General features: G+C 50.1%; 1 protein-coding gene across 1 annotated transcript; it reads right to left on the reverse strand.

Annotated features, from left to right (window-relative positions):
* Positions 1-1,057: 1,057 nt before the first annotated feature.
* Positions 1,058-15,973, reverse strand: ccdc107 (coiled-coil domain containing 107). Its single transcript, XM_056410832.1, has 6 exons — positions 15,581-15,973; positions 13,639-13,844; positions 13,493-13,562; positions 11,010-11,100; positions 2,231-2,334; positions 1,058-2,147 (listed from the first exon to the last, which is right to left on the reverse strand). Exons 1-6 carry the CDS (start codon positions 15,717-15,719, stop codon positions 1,843-1,845), a joined length of 915 nt encoding a protein of 304 aa, XP_056266807.1. The 5' UTR covers positions 15,720-15,973; the 3' UTR covers positions 1,058-1,842.
* Between the last annotated feature and the right edge of the window lie 2,976 nt (positions 15,974-18,949).

Raw genomic sequence — 18,949 nt, forward strand, 5'->3', positions numbered from 1 at the left:
ATCTATTGTTCATCTGGTCACATGACATCTATTGTTCATCTGGTCACATGACATCTATTGTTCATCAGGTCACATGACATCTATTGTTCATCTGGTCACATGACATCTATTGTTCATCTGGTCACATGACATCTATTGTTCATCTGGTCACATGACATCTATTGTTCATCTGGTCACATGACATCTATTGTTCATCAGGTCACATGACATCTATTGTTCATCTGGTCACATGACATCTATTGTTCATCTGGTCACATGACATCTATTGTTCATCTGGTCACATGACATCTATTGTTCATCTGGTCACATGACATCTATTGTTCATCTGGTCACATGACATCTATTGATCATCTGGTCACATGACATCTATTGTTCATCTGGTCACATGACATCTATTCATCTGGTCACATGACATCTATTGTTCATCTGGTCACATGACATCTATTGTTCATCTAGTCACATGACATCTATTGTTCATCTGGTCTCATGACATCTATTGTTCATCTGGTCACATGACATCTATTGTTCATCTGGTCACATGACATCTAGTGTTCACCTGGTCACATGACATCTATTGTTCATCTGGTCACATGACATCTATTGTTCATCTGGTCACATGACATCTATTGTTCACCTGGTCACATGACATCTATTGTTCATCTGGTCACATGACATCTATTGTTCATCTGGTCACATGACATCTATTGTTCATCTGGTCACATGACATCTATTGTTCATTTGGTCACATGACATCTATTGTTCATCTGGTCACATGACATCTATTGTTCATCTGGTCACATGACATCTATTGATCACCTGGTCACATGACATCTATTGTTCATCTGGTCACATGACATCTATTGTTCATCTGGTCACATGACATCTATTGTTCATCTGGTCACATGACATCTATTGATTCTCCTCTGTTACCTAGCGTTAGCTTTCTAACAGAAAGCTAACGCTAGGTAACCCGATGCTACTTTCATAGCATTGTTACCTAGATGAATTAATTCGGCCATAATGTATATATTAAAAATAAAAGTCTCGACCAACAGCATTACCGTTTTAATGGTTTTATTTTCTTCCGAGTCCCCCCCACATCAAACACACTCCACACTACAGGATGCACAGGAGGGGAAGTGGTACGAAACATTTGACTAAATCAATCACAGCAAATATTGGTTGATCCTAAGACGTGTAAACCTTTAGAATCCGAACTCAGGAAACCAGAGAAGATATGAAACCAGCTACTTATCGATGTGGGTGTCACAAAATAAATTCATCTTATATTAGAACTGCGATAAACCTTGAATAACGTCGCCGAGCATTTAGCCAATTTTATTCCATCAACATGTGGGCGACGACCATGGCAAGCTGACATGAAACTGCAGACATGTGATGCCAACCATCACATTCCTTCATCTACTTTAAATGAGGAACTGGATGTTTTCATTGTACTTGTATCTTTACATCTCAACATCCCTCAGGTCACCAGCTCATGATGCATCAGTATGCAACAGGTTAACAAACCCGATGAGGGGACGAGTTAGGATGTAGTCTGGAGACTTCCAGGAGCATGTAGCACGTAGCATGGTGGAACATGATGTCAGCAGGAGAGAAAACACCAGAACCAGAACGCTTTGTTGTTGTTGTTCTTTGTTGTCATATCTGGACTAGGTACACACACAATCTATAAAACTAATTCAGAATTATAAAAAACTAAGAAATAAGTAATATTTGTTAATAGTTGTTTAAAAAAATGTAATAATAAATAACCACAAGAAATACGAATACAATTGAATATGATTGTCTGATTTATGGCACACAGACACACACACACAGTCAGTCCGGCCTGGTGCGGCGCCGGAGGCCGGACGCCAGCCGCTCCGCTGCCGCCTCCTCCATGTTGGTCTCATACGAGTCCTCGAGTGAAGGCATGACCTCAGTGGCCTCCCATCCTTCCTCTTTACCACCACCACCACCACCCTCCTCCTCCTCCTCCTCCTCCTCCTCCTCCTCCGGTACGAGCTCCTTCATCTCTTCTCCTTCGGTTGCGGCTCCATCTTCGTCTCTCGTGGCCCCTGGCGCCGGCTGCTCGGCTCCCAGCGTCTCGATGAGGTCGTCCAGGTTGCGCTCGCAGGACGCCTCTGAACAGACAGCAGAGAACATGAGGGACAGGCCGGCTGGGGGAGGAGCCACACACATCGAGAGGATGGTCACACACACACACCGGTCAGGGGGGGGCAGTCCATCCCCCTCTTCTTCATCAGGCTCCGGATGGTCTGCAGCTGAGACATGATCTCATTCTTCTGGTCCTGGGCCACCGACTTCACGCTGGAGAGGAAACACGAGACTCAGAGCTGGAACACAGGGATGCTGCTCATGGGCCTGTGGAGAGGCCGGGGGTTTGAATCCCTGCCGCTTTGAAAGACAATGGAGCAGTCCTGAGACAATCCCCCACAGCCCCATCAACAAGCCACAGACCATCAGCCCACCCTCCCCCAGCCCATCAGGGGCTCACACCTCTGGAGCACCCTCCATCTCCTCAGCGACGACCCTCGTCATCCTGGAGAGAGCCGTCAACAGGCTGTTCAAAAAGCAGAACCCCCGCAAAGCAGCGGGCCCGGACTCCGTCTCCCCCTCCACCCTGAAGCACTGTGCTGACCAGCTGTCTCCGTGTTCACCGACATCTTCAACACCTCCTGGAGACATGCCACGTTCCAGCCTGCTTCAAGGCCTCCACCATCATCCCGTCCCCAAAAAACCCAAGATCACAGGACTCAATGACTACAGGCCCGTCGCCCTGACCTCTGTGGTCATGAAGTCCTTTGAACGCTTGGTCCTGTCACATCACAAGACCATCACAGACCCACTCCTGGACCCCCTGCAGTTCGCCTACAGAGCCAACAGGTCTGCAGACGACACAGTCAACATGGCCCTTCACTACATCCTCCAGCATCTGGACTCCCCAGGAACCTACGCCAGGATCCTGTTTGTGGACTTCAGCTCTGCTTTCAATACAATCATCCCGTCCCTGCTGCAGGACAAGCTCTCCCAGCTGCACGTGCCCGACTCCACCTGCAGGTGGATCACAGACTTCCTGACCGACAGGAAGCAGCACGTGAGGCTGGGAAAACACGTCTCAGGCTCCCGGACCACCAGCAGGTTCCCCCAAGGCTGTGTTCTCTCCCTCTGCTGTTCTCCCTGTACACCAACAGCTGCACCTCCAGTCACCAGTCCGTCAAGCTCCTAAAGTTCGCGGATGACACCACCCTCATTGGGCTCATCTCTGGTGGGGACGAGACCGCCTACAGGTGGGAGACTGACCACCTGGTGACCTGGTGCAGCCAGAACAACCTGGAGCTCAACGCTCTAAAGACAGTGGAGATGGTTGTGGATTTCAGGAGGAATGCAGCCCCACCCGCCCTCTCATCCTGTGTGACTCCCCGTCGGCGCTGTGGAGTCCTTCCGCTTCCTGGGCTCCATCATCACCCAGGACCTCAAGTGGGAGCTGAACATCGGCTCCATCACCAAGAAGGCCCAGCAGAGGATGTTCTTCCTGAGGCAGCTGAGGAAATTCAACCTGCCAGGGAGAATGATGGTACAATTCTACACGGCCATCGTTGAGTCCATCATCTGCTCCTCCATCACCGTCTGGCACCCTGCAGCCACGGCCAAAGACAAGTGCAGCTGCAGAGCATCATCCGCTCGGCCGAGAGGGTTATCGGCTGCAATCTGCCTTCCCTCCAGGTCCTGTTCACTTCCAGGTCACTGAAGCGGGCCAGAAAGATTGTCGCTGACCCCTCCCACCCTGGACACTCCCTGTTCGAGTCCCTCCCCTCGGGGAGGAGGCTGCGGTCCATCATGACCAGTGTTGGGCAAGTTACTGAAAATTAGTAATTAGTTATAGTTACTAGTTACTTCTTTTAAAAGTAATTGAATTACTTTACTAGTTACTGTATATCCAAAGTAATTAGTTACTAGGGAAAGTAACTTTTAAGTTACTTTTATGTCTGCTTTTTTAATGTCATGAACAGTCAAACACAATAAACATGTTGTAGACCTATTTATTGCAATCAACAGGGCAACAGGCCTTCAAATCAAGCAGGAGTACAAAAGTCCCTTTTTTAGTTAACTTAATACAAAATAACTGTCTCAGTGATTTAACAGTGTTTTTTTTTTACCACATTAGGCCCAATGAAATAAAAGTGATTGGCCTATAGTATTAACACTAATTAAAAGAGAAAACAAAGGTGCCTTGAGGTGCTGCATATAATTGAGGGGGGGGTGCTAGTGAGGCGTGTACGTGCTGATCTGGAGTCAGTTTGGTAGGATTTGGGTATAAATAAATTATTTCATTTAAAATATGGATTTTTATTTAAAGATATTCATGTAATTTGCATGCAAAATAGGTCTACCCGAACCAGCGGACACAAAATTCAACCAGCGGCAAAAACCGCGGACCTGGCAACACTGGAAGTGGCTGTCAATCACAGTGTGGCACCGTGATGCTGGTCGAGGGGGCGTGCCTGTGATTGGCGGAGTAGAGGGGAGGCGTGCCTGTGATTGGCGGAGTAGAGGGGAGGCGGGGTTAACCTGTCGGAAAACGGAAGTTACGGGTGGTTGACGGGAACCGTTGTTGTTGATGTTCGAGCTGCTGAGCTGAGAGGAGCAGCTGTCTGTGATGGTGGATGCCCAATAAAGGAGGAGTAATAACGTGGTCCCGTCTCCGTGTCATCAGTCCATAACGTCCGAGACGTTCCATCATTGCGCCATCAAGGTCCTGCGATGTCAGATCAGAAGCAGCTAAAGTAGCCTAGCTTGTCTTCTTGTCTGCAAGTGTTCATTTTTCACAAAAGAGAGTAACGCGAGTAACGAACTCATTTAAATTTCAGTAACTGTAACTGCGTTAGTTGATTAAAAAAAATACTTCGTTACACTCTCGTTACCGCTAAAAGTAGTGGAATTAACGCGTTACTTTGTAACGCGTTACTCCCAACACTGATCATGACAAAGACCTCCCGCCACACCAAAAGTTTTTTCCCGTCGGCAGTCGGGCTCATCAATGGAACCCGGGACTGACTGACTGTCACCCCCAGGACTACCACCTCTTCTTCCACCTTCCTCTCTCCTCCTTCTTCCCGCGCCTTCCTCTTCCTCTTCCTCCCACTCCTCCTCCCTCCTCCTTCTTCTTCCCTCCTCCACACACGTCACTTTAACATGCACTTTAACTTGAGGCCTCCTCCACACACATGCCACTTTATTTGCATGCACTTTAACTTAAACACACGCCACGCGTAACATACACTTTTAACTAAAACACACCACTTGAAGCACACACCCAAACACTTTCACATTACTTGTTGTCTTTCTGTCGTGTTGATTGTTGTTTGTTTGTCATGTCCAAATGTTGCACCTTCCACCAAAAAAAAATTCCTCGTTTGTGTAAACATTCCTGGCAATAAAACTGTTTCTGATTCTGATTCTGATTCTGTTCTGACTTCCTGGACATTTACACACACACACACATAAGTGTCTATGTATGTATACATACACATTTATATGCATACACATGCATGTGTATGTATGTATGTTTCAGGCTGTCTATAAGGGCGTGGCTCATGTTTCAGGCCATACATAAGGGCGTGGCTCATGTTTCAGGCTGTACATAAGGGCGTGGCTCATGTTTCAGGCTGTACATACGGGCGTGGCTCATGTTTCAGGCTGTACATAAGGGTGTGGCTCATGTTTCAGGCTGTACATAAGGGCGTGGCTCATGTTTCAGGCTGTCTATAAGGGCGTGGCTCATGTTTCAGGCTGTACATAAGGGCGTGGCTCATGTTTCAGGCTGTACATAAGGGCGTGGCTCATGTTTCAGGCTATACATAAGGGCGTGGCTCATGTTTCAGGATGTCTATAAGGGCGTGGCTCATGTTTCAGGCTGTCTAGAAGGGCGTGGCTCATGTTCAGGCTGTCTATAAGGGCGTGGCTCATGTTTCAGGCCGTACATAAGGGCGTGGCTCATGTTTCAGGCTGTACATAAGGGCGTGGCTCATGTTCAGGCTGTCTATAAGGGCGTGGCTCATGTTTCAGGCTGTCTATAAGGGCGTGGCTCATGTTTCAGGCCGTACATAAGGGCGTGGCTCATGTTTCAGGCTGTACATAAGGGCGTGGCTCATGTTTCAGGCTGTCTATAAGGGCGTGGCTCATGTTTCAGGCTGTACATAAGGGCGTGGCTCATGTTTCAGGCTGTACATAAGGGCGTGGCTCATGTTTCAGGCTGTCTATAAGGGCGTGGCTCATGTTTCAGGCTGTACATAAGGGCGTGGCTCATGTTTCAGGCTGTCTAGAAGGGCGTGGCTCATGTTTCAGGCTGTACATAAGGGCGTGGCTCATGTTTCAGGCTGTACATAAGGGCGTGGCTCATGTTTCAGGCTGTACATACGGGCGTGGCTCATGTTTCAGGCTGTACATAAGGGTGTGGCTCATGTTTCAGGCTGTACATAAGGGCGTGGCTCATGTTTCAGGCTGTCTATAAGGGCGTGGCTCATGTTTCAGGCTGTACATAAGGGCGTGGCTCATGTTTCAGGCTGTACATAAGGGCGTGGCTCATGTTTCAGGCTGTACATAAGGGCGTGGCTCATGTTCAGGCTGTCTATAAGGGCGTGGCTCATGTTTCAGGCCATACATAAGGGCGTGGCTCATGTTTCAGGCTGTCTAGAAGGGCGTGGCTCATGTTTCAGGCTGTACATAAGGGGATGTGGCTCATGTTTCAGGCTGTCTATAAGGGCGTGGCTCATGTTTCAGGCTGTACATAAGGGCGTGGCTCATGTTTCAGGCTGTCTATAAGGGCGTGGCTCATGTTTCAGGCTGTCTAGAAGGGCGTGGCTCATGTTTCAGGCTGTACATAAGGGCGTGGCTCATGTTTCAGGCTGTACATAAGGGCGTGGCTCATGTTTCAGGCTGTCTATAACGGCGTGGCTCATGTTTCAGGCTGTCTAGAAGGGCGTGGCTCATGTTTCAGGCTGTCTATAAGGGCGTGGCTCATGTTTCAGGCTGTACATAAGGGCGTGGCTCATGTTTCAGGCTGTACATAAGGGCGTGGCTCATGTTCAGGCTGTATATAAGGGCGTGGCTCATGTTTCAGGCTGTACATAAGGGCGTGGCTCATGTTTCAGGCTGTCTATAAGGGCATGGCTCATGTTTCAGGCTGTCTATAAGGGCGTGGCTCATGTTTCAGGCTGTCTATAAGGGCGTGGCTCATGTTTCAGGCTGTACATAAGGGCGTGGCTCATGTTTCAGGCTGTCTATAAGGGCGTGGCTCATGTTTCAGGCTGTCTATAAGGGCGTGGCTCATGTTTCAGGCTGTACATAAGGGCGTGGCTCATGTTTCAGGCTGTCTAGAAGGGCGTGGCTCATGTTTCAGGCTGTCTAGAGGGCGTGGCTCATGTTTCAGGCTGTCTATAAGGGCGTGGCTCATGTTTCAGGCTGTCTAGAAGGGCGTGGCTCATGTTTCAGGCTGTCTAGAAGGGCGTGGCTCATGTTTCAGGCTGTACATAAGGGCGTGGCTCATGTTTCAGGCTGTACATAAGGGCGTGGCTCATGTTTCAGGCTGTACATACGGGCGTGGCTCATGTTTCAGGCTGTACATAAGGGTGTGGCTCATGTTTCAGGCTGTACATAAGGGCGTGGCTCATGTTTCAGGCTGTCTATAAGGGCGTGGCTCATGTTTCAGGCTGTACATAAGGGCGTGGCTCATGTTTCAGGCTGTACATAAGGGCGTGGCTCATGTTTCAGGCTGTACATAAGGGCGTGGCTCATGTTTCAGGATGTCTATAAGGGCGTGGCTCATGTTTCAGGCTGTCTAGAAGGGCGTGGCTCATGTTCAGGCTGTCTATAAGGGCGTGGCTCATGTTTCAGGCCGTACATAAGGGCGTGGCTCATGTTTCAGGCTGTACATAAGGGCGTGGCTCATGTTCAGGCTGTCTATAAGGGCGTGGCTCATGTTTCAGGCTGTACATAAGGGCGTGGCTCATGTTTCAGGCTGTACATAAGGGCGTGGCTCATGTTTCAGGCTGTACATAAGGGCGTGGCTCATGTTTCAGGCTGTCTATAAGGGCGTGGCTCATGTTTCAGGCTGTCTAGAAGGGCGTGGCTCATGTTTCAGGCTGTACATAAGGGGATGTGGCTCATGTTTCAGGCTGTCTATAAGGGCGTGGCTCATGTTTCAGGCTGTACATAAGGGCGTGGCTCATGTTTCAGGCTGTCTATAAGGGCGTGGCTCATGTTTCAGGCTGTCTATAAGGGCGTGGCTCATGTTTCAGGCTGTACATAAGGGCGTGGCTCATGTTTCAGGCTGTACATAAGGGCGTGGCTCATGTTTCAGGCTGTCTATAACGGCGTGGCTCATGTTTCAGGCTGTCTAGAAGGGCGTGGCTCATGTTTCAGGCTGTCTATAAGGGCGTGGCTCATGTTTCAGGCTGTACATAAGGGCGTGGCTCATGTTTCAGGCTGTACATAAGGGCGTGGCTCATGTTCAGGCTGTATATAAGGGTGTGGCTCATGTTTCAGGCTGTACATAAGGGCGTGGCTCATGTTTCAGGCTGTCTATAAGGGCATGGCTCATGTTTCAGGCTGTCTATAAGGGCGTGGCTCATGTTTCAGGCTGTCTATAAGGGCGTGGCTCATGTTTCAGGCTGTACATAAGGGCGTGGCTCATGTTTCAGGCTGTACATAAGGGCGTGGCTCATGTTTCAGGCTGTCTATAAGGGCGTGGCTCATGTTTCAGGCTGTACATAAGGGCGTGGCTCATGTTTCAGGCTGTCTAGAAGGGCGTGGCTCATGTTTCAGGCTGTCTAGAAGGGCGTGGCTCATGTTTCAGGCTGTCTATAAGGGCGTGGCTCATGTTTCAGGCTGTCTAGAAGGGCGTGGCTCATGTTTCAGGCTGTCTAGAAGGGCGTGGCTCATGTTTCAGGCTGTACATAAGGGCGTGGCTCATGTTTCAGGCTGTACATAAGGGCGTGGCTCATGTTTCAGGCTGTACATACGGGCGTGGCTCATGTTTCAGGCTGTACATAAGGGTGTGGCTCATGTTTCAGGCTGTACATAAGGGCGTGGCTCATGTTTCAGGCTGTCTATAAGGGCGTGGCTCATGTTTCAGGCTGTACATAAGGGCGTGGCTCATGTTTCAGGATGTCTATAAGGGCGTGGCTCATGTTTCAGGCTGTCTAGAAGGGCGTGGCTCATGTTCAGGCTGTCTATAAGGGCGTGGCTCATGTTTCAGGCCGTACATAAGGGCGTGGCTCATGTTCAGGCTGTCTATAAGGGCGTGGCTCATGTTTCAGGCTGTACATAAGGGCGTGGCTCATGTTTCAGGCTGTCTATAAGGGCATGGCTCATGTTTCAGGCTGTCTATAAGGGCGTGGCTCATGTTTCAGGCTGTCTATAAGGGCGTGGCTCATGTTTCAGGCTGTACATAAGGGCGTGGCTCATGTTTCAGGCTGTCTATAAGGGCGTGGCTCATGTTTCAGGCTGTCTATAAGGGCGTGGCTCATGTTTCAGGCTGTACATAAGGGCGTGGCTCATGTTTCAGGCTGTCTAGAAGGGCGTGGCTCATGTTTCAGGCTGTCTAGAAGGGCGTGGCTCATGTTTCAGGCTGTCTAAGGGCGTGGCTCATGTTTCAGGCTGTCTAGAAGGGCGTGGCTCATGTTTCAGGCTGTCTAGAAGGGCGTGGCTCATGTTTCAGGCTGTACATAAGGGCGTGGCTCATGTTTCAGGCTGTACATAAGGGCGTGGCTCATGTTTCAGGCTGTACATAAGGGCGTGGCTCATGTTTCAGGCTGTCTATAAGGGCGTGGCTCATGTTTCAGGCTGTACATAAGGGCGTGGCTCATGTTTCAGGCTGTCTATAAGGGCGTGGCTCATGTTTCAGGCTGTACATAAGGGCGTGGCTCATGTTTCAGGCTGTCTAGAAGGGCGTGGCTCATGTTTCAGGCTGTCTATAAGGGCGTGGCTCATGTTTCAGGCTGTCTAGAAGGGCGTGGCTCATGTTTCAGGCTGTACATAAGGGCGTGGCTCATGTTCAGGCTGTCTATAAGGGCGTGGCTCATGTTTCAGGCTGTACATAAGGGCGTGGCTCATGTTTCAGGCTGTCTATAAGGGCATGGCTCATGTTTCAGGCTGTCTATAAGGGCGTGGCTCATGTTTCAGGCTGTCTATAAGGGCGTGGCTCATGTTTCAGGCTGTACATAAGGGCGTGGCTCATGTTTCAGGCTGTCTATAAGGGCGTGGCTCATGTTTCAGGCTGTCTATAAGGGCGTGGCTCATGTTTCAGGCTGTACATAAGGGCGTGGCTCATGTTTCAGGCTGTCTAGAAGGGCGTGGCTCATGTTTCAGGCTGTCTAGAAGGGCGTGGCTCATGTTTCAGGCTGTCTATAAGGGCGTGGCTCATGTTTCAGGCTGTCTAGAAGGGCGTGGCTCATGTTTCAGGCTGTCTATAAGGGCGTGGCTCATGTTTCAGGCTGTCTATAAGGGCGTGGCTCATGTTTCAGGCTGCCTATAAGGGCGTGGCTCATGTTTCAGGCTGTACATAAGGGCGTGGCTCATGTTTCAGGCTGTCTATACGGGCGTGGCTCATGTTTCAGGCTGTCTATACGGGCGTGGCTCATGTTTCAGGCTGTACATAAGGGCGTGGCTCATGTTTCAGGCTGTCTATACGGGCGTGGCTCATGTTTCAGGCTGTACATAAGGGTGTGGCTCATGTGTCAGGCTGTCTATACGGGCGTGGCTCATGTTTCAGGCTGTCTATACGGGCGTGGCTCATGTTTCAGGCTGTCTATACGGGCGTGGCTCATGTTTCAGGCTGTCTATACGGGCGTGGCTCATGTTTCAGGCTGTCTATACGGGCGTGGCTCATGTTTCAGGCTGTCTGCTCTGGGCGTGGCTCATGTTTCAGGCTGTCTATACGGGCGTGGCTCATGTTTCAGGCTGTCTATACGGGCGTGGCTCACCAGCTGGTGAGCGGGTCCAGCTGCGTGAGGATGGAGTTCAGCATCCTCTCCGTCTGCGCCAGCCGCTGCTCCAGCTCGTTCAGCTGCGTCTCTGAACACGGGACAGACGTCACGCCACGCAAAGCAGGCTGCGTGTGTCGGGCTTCACTCGCCACAGACACACCTGCTCCCAGCCTCTACAGACACACCTGCTCCCAGACTCTACAGACACACCTGCTCCCAGACTCTACAGACACACCTGCTCCCAGCCTCTACAGACACACCTGCTCCCAGCCTCTACAGACACACCTGCTCCCAGCCTCTACAGACACACCTGCTCCCAGACTTCTACAGACACACCTGCTCCCAGCCTCTACAGACACACCTGCTCCCAGCCTCTACAGACACACCTGCTCCCAGCCTCTACAGACACACCTGCTCCCAGACTCTACAGACACATCTGCTCCCAGCCTCTACAGACACACCTGCTCCCAGACTTCTACAGACACACCTGCTCCCAGACTTCTACAGACACACCTGCTCCCAGACTCTACAGACACACCCGCTCCCAGACTCTACAGACACACCCGCTCCCAGACTCTACAGACACACCTGCTCCCAGACTTCTACAGACACACCTGCTCCCAGACTCTACAGACACACCCGCTCCCAGACTCTACAGACACACCTGCTCCCAGACTTCTACAGACACACCTGCTCCCAGACTCTACAGACACACCTGCTCCCAGCCTCTACAGACACACCTGCTCCCAGACTCTACAGACACACCTGCTCCCAGACTTCTACAGACACACCTGCTCCCAGCCTCTACAGACACACCTGCTCCCAGACTCTACAGACACACCTGCTCCCAGCCTCTACAGACACACCCGCTCCCAGACTTCTACAGACACACCTGCTCCCAGACTCTACAGACACACCTGCTCCCTGCTCCCAGACTTCTACAGACACACCTGCTCCCAGACTTCTACAGACACACCTGCTCCCAGACTCTACAGACACACCCGCTCCCAGACTTCTACAGACACATCTGCTCCCAGACTCTACAGACACACCTGCTCCCAGACTTCTACAGACACACCCGCTCCCAGACTTCTACAGACACACCTGCTCCCAGACTCTACAGACACACCTGCTCCCAGCCTCTACAGACACACCTGCTCCCAGACTCTACAGACACACCTGCTCCCAGACTCTACAGACACACCTGCTCCCAGACTTCTACAGACACACCTGCTCCCAGACTCTACAGACACACCCGCTCCCAGACTCTACAGACACACCTGCTCCCAGACTCTACAGACACACCTGCTCCCAGACTTCTACAGACACACCTGCTCCCAGACTCTACAGACACACCCGCTCCCAGACTCTACAGACACACCTGCTCCCAGACTTCTACAGACACACCTGCTCCCAGACTCTACAGACACACCTGCTCCCAGCCTCTACAGACACACCTGCTCCCAGACTCTACAGACACACCTGCTCCCAGACTTCTACAGACACACCTGCTCCCAGACTTCTACAGACACACCTGCTCCCAGCCTCTACAGACACACCTGCTCCCAGACTCTACAGACACACCTGCTCCCAGCCTCTACAGACACACCCGCTCCCAGACTTCTACAGACACACCTGCTCCCAGACTCTACAGACACACCTGCTCCCTGCTCCCAGACTTCTACAGACACACCTGCTCCCAGACTTCTACAGACACACCCACTCCCAGACTTCTACAGACACATCTGCTCCCAGACTCTACAGACACACCTGCTCCCAGACTTCTACAGACACACCCGCTCCCAGACTTCTACAGACACACCTGCTCCCAGACTCTACAGACACACCTGCTCCCAGCCTCTACAGACACACCTGCTCCCAGACTCTACAGACACACCTGCTCCCAGACTCTACAGACACACCTGCTCCCAGACTTCTACAGACACACCTGCTCCCAGACTCTACAGACACACCTGCTCCCAGACTCTACAGACACACCTGCTCCCAGACTCTACAGACACACCTGCTCTCAGACTTCTACAGACACACCCGCTCCCAGACTTCTACAGACACACCTGCTCCCAGACTCTACAGACACACCCACTCCCAGACTTCTACAGACACATCTGCTCCCAGACTCTACAGACACACCTGCTCCCAGACTTCTACAGACACACCCGCTCCCAGACTTCTACAGACACATCTGCTCCCAGACTCTACAGACACACCTGCTCCCAGACTCTACAGACACACCTGCTCCCAGACTCTACAGACACATCTGCTCCCAGACTCTACAGACACATCTGCTCCCAGACTTCTACAGACACACCTGCTCCCAGCCTCTACAGACACACCTGCTCCCAGACTCTACAGACACACCTGCTCCCAGACTCTACAGACACACCTGCTCCCAGACTCTACAGACACACCTGCTCCCAGACTTCTACAGACACACCTGCTCCCAGACTCTACAGACACACCTGCTTCCACAGACTTATTGGTTCCCTTGGCGACCTTCTGCTTCTGCTTCTGGTCGTCAGCAGACTTGATCTGAGAGTCGGAAGAAAGAACGACTCAATGTGCATGTTGCCCCTTGTCCAACAGCTGAAAATGACCTTCACTTCACCTTCAAGAACTTGTAGGCTGCAAACACGCCGACCCCGACGGCGTAGAGCGGCATCAGCGTGAACACGTAGCCCTTGTTGCTGTTGGACTTGAACTTGTCGCTCTTCAGCTCTTGCTCCATCAGCTTCTTCATCTGCTGCATGTTCTCGGCGGTCTGCGATGAGCCGGGCTCGTTGGGGTTGGCGGGCTGAGCCCTCGCCGCGCCGGCTGCTCTCAATAAAACAGGAGGAGCGATTAAATACATCAGAGTACACATGGAAACCAGTCTGGCCCTAAACCGGCGGTACAATCCATCTGCAGGGAGGAATCGGTGTTTCCTCTCGCCCCCCCTGGAGGTTCCTCTCTACTGCTGCGTTGTGGACCCAAGTTCATGAGTTGTGTAATGTACTGCAAAGAAAATGGCACTTTTAAAAAATGGACCATTTTGTGAGAAAGTGAGCAATTGTGTGCAGACCCCTTGAATGCATCGCCTCACAATCGCCTCGACACGATTGGCGATGGAAACTCCAGAGCAGCGTTTCTACGAGTGGGTCCCAGAGACTGAAGAAACGAGGGGGATCGTCACCCTCTGCTTTGTGGACTACGGGCCTCTGGTTCTGTATTTTTGCCATGTTGTGTTTCGACATGAGTGACATGAGAGGGAGGAGCTCAGTACAAACAAAACATTAAGAAGAGTTTAAGGCAGCAAAATGTCTCAAATAACACTGACGTGTGTGAAAGAGTACATAAGAGTTATAAGAGAAAAACACACAACAACAAACCGACTCCGCTGCCCTGTATCACTTCAACTGTGGTTAACGGTGCGCTACACCTTTAAGAGATGCTCTTTACTGCGCCTTTAAGAGATGCTCCTTACTGCGCCTTTAAGAGATGCTCTTTACTGCGCCTTTAAGAGATGCTGCTTACTGCGCCTTTAAGAGATGCTCTTTACTGCGCCTTTAAGAGATGCTCTCTACTGCGCCTTTAAGAGATGCTCTTTACTGCACCTTTAAACACATTGACAAATCACGGTGAAATCTTTCTTTCACGAGCTCACGGGGGGAAGGAAATGAAGGAAGGAAACGGAAGAGGAAGGAAACGGAGGAAGGAAACGGAAGAGGAAGGAAATGGAGGAAGGAAACGGAAGAGGAAGGAAACGGAGGAAGGAAACGGAGTGAGGAAACGGAGGAAGGAAACGGAAGAGGAAGCCCTTCTGAATCATTTAGTAGTTTAAACGTATTTCTGTATAATATATATTTTAAAAACGTAAACACGTGTCGGTCGACTCCAGAGGGGTTAAAGAGCATCTATTCAAGAGCATCCATTAAAGAGCATCTATTAAAGAGCATCCATTAAAGAGCATTACATAGCATCCATTAAAGAGCATCTATTAAAGAGCATCCATTAAAGAGCATCTATTAAAGAGCATCCATTAAAGAGCATCTATTAAAGAGCATTACATAGCATCCATTAAAGAGCATCCATTAAAGAGCATCTATTAAAGAGCATTACATAGCATCTATTAAAGAGCATCTATTAAAGAGCATCCATTAAAGAGCATCTATTAAAGAGCATCCATTAAAGAGCATCCATGAAAGAGCATCCATTAAAGAGCATCTATTAAAGAGCATCTATTTAAGAGCATCCATTAAAGAGCATCCATTAAAGAGCATCCATTAAAGAGCATCTATTAAAGAGCATCTATTAAAGAGCATCCATTAAAGAGCATCTATTAAAGAGCATCCATTAAAGGCGTAGTACATCTTTAAGAGATGCTCTTTAAACATCACGCCTGTGTGTGCTACAGGAGCCCTGGCTCCCTCGGCCGTAAACTGTGTCTTCTGTCGTGAAGTACACTTGTTGGACCACGTGATGACGGGGACAGAAGAGGCACATACGGATGTCATGTACGGGCACCCGTACTGCCGCGTACCCTCGCCCCTCCGCGACTAACGCCACTCTACCGTGTTTGGAGTAACGGGGGTCAAATCTCGTTTCCTTCGCTCCGGTCCCGCCGACGCCGAAGATCCGGGGCAGCACGACGAACGTGAACAGCACGGCCGTGAAGGCCAGCGCGACCTGCTGCGACGTGGACAGAACCATCCTCTCGTGAGCGCGCCAACAGCAAGAGACCCAGCGCGAGACCCAGCGCGAGACACCCGCCGAGCAGGAGCAGCAGGAGCAGCGCGAGCGCCGCGAGGGGTGTGGCCGAAGTAACGGGTGCAACACCGTGACACCTGGGCCCGGAGTGTGGGCCGAAACAGCTGTCCGGATGTCTGCAGTAAAAGAACCAGGATTTCCGGGAGGGGAATTTTCAAAATAAATGCGTCAAGTGCCAAAATAAAATGAAAACGCTATGAAACTTTAAAAGCAGTTTCTTAACCGAGTTATTGCCCAACTCTTGTATGCAATAACAAAATAAATAGTGGTGAAGACAGTCCGTTTTAGTTGAGTTGTAACATGTGGGCGACTTGTGGTCCCTAGAGTCTAAAGTAGGAGGAGTCAGAGCCTTCAGGTATCAAGCTCCTCCTCTTTTATGAACCAGCTCCACCTTCAGTCCTGGAGACTCCGCCCCCTCATGGAGACTGAAGACTTTCCTCTTGATGCTCTGATAGTGAGACCTGAACCAGGTGAACCTGGTCCAGACCTAGAGATGCTGCTAGAGGCTGAGAGGCTGAGGGGGACGCTAGGATACACTGAGCTCCTCTCTCCTCTCTCCTTAAGGATGCTTAGGATACACTGAGCTTCTCTCTCCTCTCTCCTTAAGGATGTTTAGGATACACTGAGCTCCTCTCTCCTTAAGGACGCTTAGGATACACTGAGCTCCTCTCTCCTCTCTCCTTATGGATGCTTAGGATACACTGAGCTCCTCTCTCCTTAAGGAAGTTTAGGATACACTGAGCTCCTCTCTCCTCTCTCCTTAAGGATGTTTAGGATACACTGAGCTCCTCTCTCCTCTCTCCTTATGGATGCTTAGGATACACTGAGCTCCTCTCCTCTCTCCTTATGGATGTTTAGGATACACTGAGCTCCTCTCTCCTTATGGACGCTTAGGAGACACTGAGCTCCTCTCCTCTCTCCTTATGGATGCTTAGGATACACTGAGCTCCTCTCTCCTCTCTCCTTATGGATGTTTAGGATACACTGAGCTCCTCTCCTCTCTCCTTAAGGATGCTTAGGATACACTGAGCTCCTCTCTCCTCTCTCCTTATGGATGCTTAGGAGACACTGAGCTCCTCTCTCCTCTCTCCTTATGGACGCTTAGGATACACTGAGCTCCTCTCTCCTCTCTCCTTATGGACGCTTAGGATACACTGAGCTCCTCTCTCCTCTCTCCTTATGGATGCTTAGGATACACTGAGCTCCTCTCTCCTCTCTCCTTATGGACGCTTAGGATACACTGAGCTCCTCTCCTCTCTCCTTATGGACGCTTAGGATACACTGAGCTCCTCTCTCCTCTCTCCTTATGGACGCTTAGGAGACACTGAGCTCCTCTCTCCTCTCCTTATGGACGCTTAGGATGCACTGAGCTCCTCTCTCCTCTCCTCTCTCCTTATGGACGCTTAGGATACACTGAGCTCCTCTCCTCTCTCCTTATGGACGCTTAGGATACACTGAGCTCTCTCCTCTCCTCTCTCCTTATGGACGCTTAGGAGACACTGAGCTCCTCTCTCCTCTCTCCTTATGGACACTTAGGATACACTGAGCTCCTCTCCTCTTCTCTCTCCTTATGGACGCTGAGGAGACACTGAGCTCCTCTCTCTCTCCTTTTGGACGCTTAGGATACACTGAGCTTCTCTCTCTCTCCTTATGGACGCTTAGGAGACACTGAGCTCCTCCTCTCCTCTCCTTATGGACATTTAGGATACACTGAGCTCCTCTCCTCTCTCCTTATGGCGCTTAGGAGACACTGAGCTCCCTCCTCTCCTCCTCCTTATGGATGAATTCTCTCCCATCACATTAATAAAACTTCCTCTCTCCTGAGTCCTTGTGACTTCACGTCTCAGGGGGTCCATTGGACCTGCTGGTCTGATGTCATGGCTGTTGAGCCCCGCCCACTCCTCTCTACCTCCATCTGATGGATCATGGAGGTCTGGATCGTGGTCCATGCCGACTACCAACTATTATACACTCTGTCAGACTCATTGAATGTGTTGTTACTCTGTAAGGATTCCTTCTGGTCACATGACATCTATTGTTCATCTGGTCACATGACATCTATTCTTCACCTGGTCACATGACATCTATTGTTCATCTGGTCACATGACATCTATTGTTCATCTGGTCACATGACATCTATTGTTCATCTAGTCACATGACATCTATTGTTCATCTGGTCACATGACATCTATTGTTCATCTGGTCACATGACATCTATTGTTCATCTGGTCACATGACATCTATTGTTCATCAGGTCACATGACATCTATTGTTCATCTGGTCACATGACATCTATTGTTCATCTGGTCACATGACATCTATTGTTCATCTGGTCACATGACATCTATTGTTCACCTGGTCACATGACATCTATTGTTCATCTAGTCACATGACATCTATTGTTCATCTGGTCACATTCAGTTTATTTTTTCAGTTTATTTGTATAGCCCAATTTCACAAATTACAAATTTGTCTGGGAGTGCTTTACAATCTGTACACATAGACATCCCTGCCCCAAAACCTCACATCGGACCAGGAAAAACTCCCAAATAACCCTTCAGGGGGAAAAAAAGGGAAGAGACCTGCAGGAGAGAACAGAGGAGGATCCCTCTCCAGGATGGACAGAACAATAGATGTCATGTGACCAGAAGGACAGATTTATAGTTTAAATACATTCAATGAATATGACAGAGTGGATGAATAGTTCATAGTAGGCATATTCCACGATGGAGACCTCCACGATCCATCAGGCAGATGGCGGTGGGGAGGAGGAGTGGGCGGAGTCTCAACAGTGGGCGGAGTCTCAACAGGACAGTGGCGTAGTCAGGAGCAGGAATTCCACGACCCAGACCTCGATGATCCATCAGCAGATAGGATCTATGTCGTCTCATAGGGTCCGATGACCCCATGAGACGTGAAGTCAAAAGGACTCCGGGGAGAAAGCAGAGTTAGTAATGTGTGATGGAGAGATGAAAATTCATCCCTAAGGAGAGAAAAAAGAGGAGATAGGTACTCAGTGCATCCTAAACGTCCCCCGGCAGCTATAAGTCTATAGCAGCATATCAAGGGGCTGGACCAGGTGAACCTGATTCAGCCCTAACTATAAGCTCTGTCAAAGAGGAAGGTCTTAAGTCGACTCTTAAACGAGGTGACTGTGTCTGCCTCCCGGACTG

Source organism: Pseudoliparis swirei, unplaced genomic scaffold (assembly GCF_029220125.1).
Source record: "Pseudoliparis swirei isolate HS2019 ecotype Mariana Trench unplaced genomic scaffold, NWPU_hadal_v1 hadal_27, whole genome shotgun sequence".
In the NCBI taxonomy this organism is placed as follows: Eukaryota; Metazoa; Chordata; class Actinopteri; order Perciformes; family Liparidae; genus Pseudoliparis; species Pseudoliparis swirei.

Bases quoted from the DNA above. Each gene is read 5' to 3' on its own strand.
- ccdc107 (XM_056410832.1), bottom strand. From the start codon at position 15,719: ATGGTTCTGTCCACGTCGCAGCAGGTCGCGCTGGCCTTCACGGCCGTG. The intron at 13,845-15,580 runs GTAGAGTGGCGT...TATTGAGAGCAG, and splicing joins CCCCCGTTACTCCAAACACG to CCGGCGCGGCGAGGGCTCAG. The intron at 2,335-11,009 runs GTGAGCCACGCC...TTTCCTCTCCAG, and splicing joins CTGGACCCGCTCACCAGCTG to CGTGAAGTCGGTGGCCCAGG.